At 38.4% G+C, this 6949-nt stretch overlaps 1 protein-coding gene across 2 annotated transcripts; it reads left to right on the top strand.

Annotated features, from left to right (window-relative positions):
- Nucleotides 1-275: 275 nt before the first annotated feature.
- Nucleotides 276-2070, top strand: LOC131526254 (foot protein 1 variant 2-like). 2 transcript variants are annotated; one of them, XM_058754453.1, is made up of 2 exons: nt 276-561; nt 1121-2070. In XM_058754453.1, the coding sequence occupies exons 1-2, from the start codon at nt 520-522 to the stop codon at nt 1580-1582; spliced, it is 504 nt and encodes a 167-aa protein (XP_058610436.1). In that variant the 5' UTR covers nt 276-519; the 3' UTR covers nt 1583-2070. The 2 variants fall into 2 exon arrangements, with proteins under 2 accessions (XP_058610436.1, XP_058610437.1); XM_058754454.1 differs by having other exon boundaries at nt 1112-2070.
- The last annotated feature ends 4879 nt before the right edge of the window (nt 2071-6949 follow it).

The raw sequence follows: 6949 nt of genomic DNA, 5'->3' as shown, positions 1-6949 counted from the left end.
TTTGCGGCTGCGGTGTCGTTGTTGCGTGACGTCACTCGGGGAATCCCTTTTGGATTGGTGGCTTCATGGCCGCGCGCGAATGGCAAGGCTTTGAAGTCCTTACTCTGCAGGCTTTGCAAGTTTCTTTGTCAGAAGTTGATAGTGTTGAAGTCTTGGATGGTCAACCTGATGTTAAGGCTGTAGGCTGTGGGCTTTCCAGCAGCAAAGGTTTTCCAGCAGCCCCGTTGTTCTTAGCAGCCCAGTTTTTCTTTAGCAGCAGCAGCCAATGAGCTTTGTGTCACGGAGTTTTAACGGGCTGGAGTCTGTCCACCCACTAAAGGCATCTTCCAATCAGATTGTCTGTACAGGGCGAAGCCACGCCCCGCACGGCTTCTTTCCGTGCATATATTAAAATAATGCTTCCTCCATCATGTGAGGGATATTTCTAATAAATGGTTATAAAAGTATTCACCCTTCATATGAAACTGAACGTCGACATAACATTAATTCCAACTTCCTGCATTTGAAATACGCTTTAACATGATACTACACATGGCAATCTATTCAAAAGAAAGTTATAAGGTAAAGATTGAAATATAGCACACCACGCATAACATAAAACATCAAGCATATATGTAAGACATCAAACATGTTATTTGTTGATACACTTGCATCAATGGCAATGGAAATAAATGATTGTCTTTAGAGATCATTTGTGTAAGTTAGTGTTTCTTTTGTTGCAAGAGAAAAGTTGACGACAGAGCACGCGTGAGTCATCAGACGGTCATGTTACAGACGCACGTGGTTTTGGCGGCCTGAGGGCAGTTAGTTCCTTTAATGGTCCTTTCCCTGTTTGAAATGTATGGATCCCTATACCTTGTTTAAATCACGTGGTTGCTCCAGGGGTTGCAAGAAAGACTCTTGCAGTTCTTTAAAACACAGGAGCTTTGTTTTTCCTGATTAAGTTAGTCATTATCATCCCTCTGAGTGGATGAGAAAACGTTGACAGGAAACGGTCAACCGTGGTCTGAGATTAATCGTTAACTAGTCTCATGACCGCAGATGGCTGGTAGAGGACTTCTTTTAAGGACTGTGCTGTTTTCGTACTAATTTTGTGTGTCCGTTTGATGAGGTCCTACAGTCCCAGTCTCTGCTGTGGGTTCCTGATCCGTCGTGGTGGTCTACTGTCTGGCCCTGGAGGGCTTCTGCTCTGTCTGTTCCGCCATGGAGGTATTCTGCCTTGTCTGCTCCGCCCTGGTGGGCTCCAGTCCCGTCTGCTCCACCCTGGTGGGCTCCAGTCCCGTCTACTCTGCACTGGTGGGCTTCTGCTCTGTCTGCAACACCGTGGAGGTCTTCTGCCCCATCTACTCCGCTCTGGTGGGCTCCTGCTTCGTCTGCTCTGCCCTGGTGGGCTCCTGTTCGGTCCTGGTCTCCGCCTGGGTACTCTGCTTCGCCGGTTCTGCCTGGGTGTCCTGCTCTGCCGGCTCTGCCTCAGTCCCCGGTCTTCTCACTCCCACGTGGACCTGGCCCTCCGTCCCTCCCCCTGTTCGGCCTCTGCTCCACCACCCTCCTGGATTGTGTAGTGGTTGAATCCGGTCTATGAACTTCCGTTCACTCACCACCAGAGGTCACTCGCTCACCACATTGACTCTCACAGCACACATCACACTGGACTCAATTTCCCATCATCCATTGCACTGATTGCACACATAGCTGATTGCACTGATCACACACCCTACTGAAGCCATGGACTTTCTCTCCCTCACTGCCGAGTATTGTATGCACTTATCCTTCTCCTAGCGATAGCTACTACGGAGCCCACTTAGTTGTCTTAGTCTTGCCTGTTTTCCTGTGTTTGTTTCTAGCCCGTGTTCCCTGGATTAACCCTTGCCTTGCCGTTTGGACACTGTTTGCACCTCTCTTGGATTCTAACTCATGTACCTGGATTATCTCTCTGCCTTGCCCCATTGGATACTGTTCACCGATCGTCGACCCACGCTTGTCCTAGGATTACTCTTTGTCTTGTCCCTGCCATACCTGTTTGCCATTGTTTCGACCCTGCCTGTATTTATGACCATGCCTTTAAATAAAAGCTTGCACATGGATCCGCATGTCTCACGTCTCGTCAGCCCTGTTACAATAATCTTATTATTATATTATTAATCTTATTATTATATAATCTTATTATACTAAAGTTATTATTTATGAAAGTCAGCATGTTTTCAACCCATTTAAATCTTTTAATATGCCAATGAGGCGTATGTACAGCATATTCATCAAGAAAAGAAAAAAAATATACAATATCATCAGTTACTGGCTAAAATGAGATTTTTTTGTTGTTGTTCATTTCTAATCTGATGTTGTATTAACTGTTCATGGTTGTTTCCCCTTTTTTACCTTTAGATTATCTTTTCTGCCATATAACATTCACTCAAAAATCATTTTAAAATACACTGTTGAATTTAATTTTTAGCAAATTTCAAAATTAACATTTATTTTTCATACTGCATACAAAGTTGTGATGTCAATTCACTTTTAATAATTGATTTTAAATAATAGTTTTCTTTCTGTTTTTTTTATTATTTATACAAACATATTGTAACATTTTAATGTTATATATCTTTCATTGCCAAAATGTGAAAGTTGTTAATGCTTCATTATATCAGTGCAACTCTATATCGTTGTATCATGCACGATATGACCATGAGCATGTGTTAAAAAGTAAATAGGTTCGATTTTGATTTCATGTTGAGTTTAAAAAGAACACGTAAACAGGCCCTCGAGGCTAGATTTATCAAAGCCTTCCATGACCTCAATCTTGTTTATATTTGTATTTTTGGTGCTACGATTAATGCAGGAATCACAGGAGTTCAGAGGGCTAGAAGAAAACCTTAAGGTGAACCTCTTTTCAAAGCGGACCACAAACTGTTCCTGTCTAGTGATGGCAATACTGATAAATGGATGTGTTTTCTTTGAAGATGTTGTGTTAATGGGAGTGGACACCTGGTTATCTTGATCAAAGCCCTGAGGTCATGTGCTCTGGCCTGCGTCTGGAGTCACGAGTGATGGCGATTCTGTGTGACATGACACATCTTTGACATTTAATTTCACCCATCAGATAATAGCACGGAGGAGGGTGGTAGCTCATTTGTGTCACTATGAAATAAATCTGTAGAGAATGTGGGCTTTATAGGATAAAAACAGAGGTTTCAGCCACTGAAACAATGAACAATTGAGCTAAATATGGCTCTAAATGATTTATCTGCTCTGCATATTCCTAAAAAGATCTCAAGGCCACTTTGAATGGTTTTCCATGTTTTATAGTCTACCACACCAAAATGTATGGCAAAGCTGTTGGTCTGTCATTATGTTATCAAAGTCTTTCAAAGCATTTATGTGAAATAGGAGTCAGTCAATACATCACACTTTAGTACTCTCAATATATACTCATATTTAAATCATGGTCTTATCAAGAGGAAAGGACACAACCTGGATAGATACTGGTATGTTTGGTGGACACTAAATGAGCTGGCATTTGTAGCAAACCTTGGCTGTGCTGTTTTAAAAGAGTTGTGAGTCATCCTTCTCTTGGAGAACTAAAAATAGATTCAATCATTTGGCAGCTCTGCTTTGGATCATTTAAACAATATATTACTAAATGAAACATTGCTTATGCATATAAAGGCTGTGAGAGGGTTGCACAAAAACTGAAAACTGGATAAAACATCAAATTGAGCAGACATTAGATTCTACTGGCATACTAACTAATTAACGATGTAATTGACAGGTTTATTGGGTTGAAACAGCTTCCTAAACCTATATTAAAGGAATAGTTCACCCACAAATTAACTTTCTGTTGTCCTTTACTCCTTTTAAACCAATATTACTTTCTTCTTTGGAACACAAAGGGGGGATTTTTGAACTACTTTTATGGTGCTTTATGTCATTATTTTGACAGACACAGTCTCCATTCACTTTCATGAAAATGAAAAAGAAATTGGGAAAAGGAATATTTAAAAAAATATTTGATCTATGGAAGAGAGAAAGTCATGCAGGTTTGGAACTTTTTTTTTTTTTTTTTGTGGGTACGTTGGGGAGGGGGGTGAACTGAGCCTTGAACACATTGTTAATTGATTAAGGAAGAAACTGTTTATCTGTGAATTTTATTCAGACAAAACCTAATAAGGGAGGCAAACCACTGTGGCTTTTCATCATTGTTCACCGTCTCTGTCCATGAAAAGCTCTAAAATTACAGAGGGTGCATAAGGCCAGCCTCATGCAGACAGAGCCTGCAAAAACACAGACAAAGCTGTACACTGACTGTGTCAAACCTGGCTTAATGCACTATCCCTGTGGAAGACTCACTTTTAAAGAGCCGAATAAAGAGGATTAGGTGCTTTTTGTTTGGAGATATTTTTCTCCTGTGTAATAATTTGCCTCACAGTGAGATGCTGGCAAATGCTTGAAAGTGAAAATGACTTTCTGAGAATTTTAAAGAACAGAACTCACAGCTCAACAACCTGCTTATTAAGTCATACGTGCGTCATCATCCTTTTGTAAATATATAATAAAAAGAAGATCTTTTCTTCTCACGGTGACACAAAGGTTACTTTTCTTTGTAAAGTGGCTGATTAAGCAGAACTAATTTGAATAATTTAATCATTTTTAATAATTATAATATTTCTGAATTGACAGTAATTTAAATCGACTACAACAATGAAATAATATGCATTGAATTGTTGTTGCTGTTGATAATAATACAAAATTTGACATAACAGACTATAAATTATAGCTTAAAATCTTCTTATTATTATATATTATTCTCTATATTAATGTTATTATCTAACATTTTATTATAATATACATTTATTAATGAATAATAAATTGTTTAGTGACATACATAGAAATAAATAACTTTTTGTGTATCCCTTATGTGCCCTATAGGTTGAGATTGTATACCTGTGGTCCAAATCACTGCTGTTAAAGTTTATATTCCTCACCTTAAACTGATGCATGTACCACCTCAGGCCACAGTCTCGTGGGAATAATTGTAGTTTTATCAAGGTGTCTTACTGCCGGCTCAATGCCACTCATTCTGACAGCAAAACCATGGGCTCACAATCCCTGTATTTGGCTTTCTCTGACAGCCAGAGAGGACTTTAAGTGAATGTTTTATTTTAAGGAAAGAATTGTTACTGTCAAAGAGTTTGAACTCATACAACGGTCAAGGGATGTAATATAAGACCTGAATGGGATTTAATAGTTTCAAAATCTAGGACCAGATAAGTAATTATGATAAATGACATTAGTGTAATATAAAATAAAGTATGATTTACTCAGCCGAGCTAAAAGTGGACAGTCTGTGATTGAACGGAGGAACTGAAACTAAGTATTATCATTTTCAAAATGGTCTGAAGTACACGTTATCTTTTCAATACAACTATTGTGAATTCTGTTTGAAAAACGGTATAGTGAGTGGAGCTCTTTTTATATTAGAGCCAGTGTTTTGTGCCTTTCAACACATTCTGGCAAGGTAAAAAGACTTCTTTTACACACATCTCCTTTACTTGCCCTGCTCCAAGCAGCAGGTCTTTGAAAACCTTGGGAACAAAAAAATAAAAAATAAAAATAAAAAGACCTTTAAAGTGAATACCCATGGAATGGTGGCTTTCTGAGAGAATCTTAGGTAAGATAAACGTAGGCTGAGGCATTTTCTCCCTGAAGTTTTTAGCCAGAAACTTTTTACCTTGACTCCAGGAAGAATAGTCAGAATGCACCTGTATTCCACCAAGAAAACAGCCCATTTCTGTCTGAGTTCCTGTTTTAATGTAATTTTACTTTTAGCTCCAAACTTGCAATTATGCCTGGAGACTAATTTCCGTCTTGTTTGTCATTGACTTGCATCAGATTGGAAAACAAGGCAATTTATTTATTCTTTTTTTACACACAGATGCTGAGGGAGCAACATAAATGCAATTTTGTGCTAATCTCTTTGATTTGACAAATATGCCTTTTGGTGACAAAAAAGTCTAAAAATGTTCAACTCCAATCAAGAAGCACTTACTATAAATTTTAATTGCACTATAGAGCTTCTAAAACAATTGTGTCATATTGCAGCATGCTCCCTTAAGCTGTAACAAGCAGAGAACGGCACATAAATCCTCAAATCATTCGCCCAAACTCAGCGAGACAGTCTTAAAGTCAAGTGTTAACCTTACATGACCAGAGAAGGAACAAAAAAGAGCATTTTAGAATTGTTGGGGTTTGATGTTCATTTTTTCCCCTCACTGTGAGCACACCATACATACTTCCTTCCTTTGAAATATTTTTGACCAAGCTTCCTTCACAGGAGGCGTTGAGGTCAAAGCTTGTCTCTCTATACAGAGTCAATCTCCTATTCCTTTTCAAATGTACTGCGTAAATCCCTGACCCATATCTCATTCCCTTTCACCCGCTACACACGTCTGTAGTAGTAAAATAAATGAATATGAATGCACATGAACATGAATCAGTGAATGTCTGAATTAACACATAGTAATTTCATGAAAGGATGGAGAATGTGTGTTTTGAATTGAGAGATGATTGAGCTTGCATTTTAATTATTTAGAGTTTGTGTGTGATGTAACATGGCACAACAAAAGCTTTTACATAAGCAATTGAAAAGTGTTACAGTAATTATTTTATTACTGCAGTTATAGTGCCAGTAATTGTTTGTAATCAATGTTTTTGTACTCTATCCAAAACAACAATAAAATATAATAATAATGACATGACAAAACTCTTCTTGCTTCTAAGTGTCGCCTGCTCTGTACTGTATAAACAGGCCATTCCAGATGCTCAAAGTTTTCACCGAATATAAGATTAGGTCTCTAAAACATAATTATGTAGATAGCACTAACTCCATCGCTGGAATTATTTAATTTTCAGGCCGTGATCAAGACGGATGACTTACAACAGCCTTTAATCAATA

The sequence above is a fragment of the Onychostoma macrolepis genome, chromosome 19, assembly GCF_012432095.1.
Source record: "Onychostoma macrolepis isolate SWU-2019 chromosome 19, ASM1243209v1, whole genome shotgun sequence".
In the NCBI taxonomy this organism is placed as follows: domain Eukaryota; kingdom Metazoa; phylum Chordata; class Actinopteri; order Cypriniformes; family Cyprinidae; genus Onychostoma; species Onychostoma macrolepis.
This window is presented reverse-complemented; position numbering and strand designations above follow the sequence as displayed.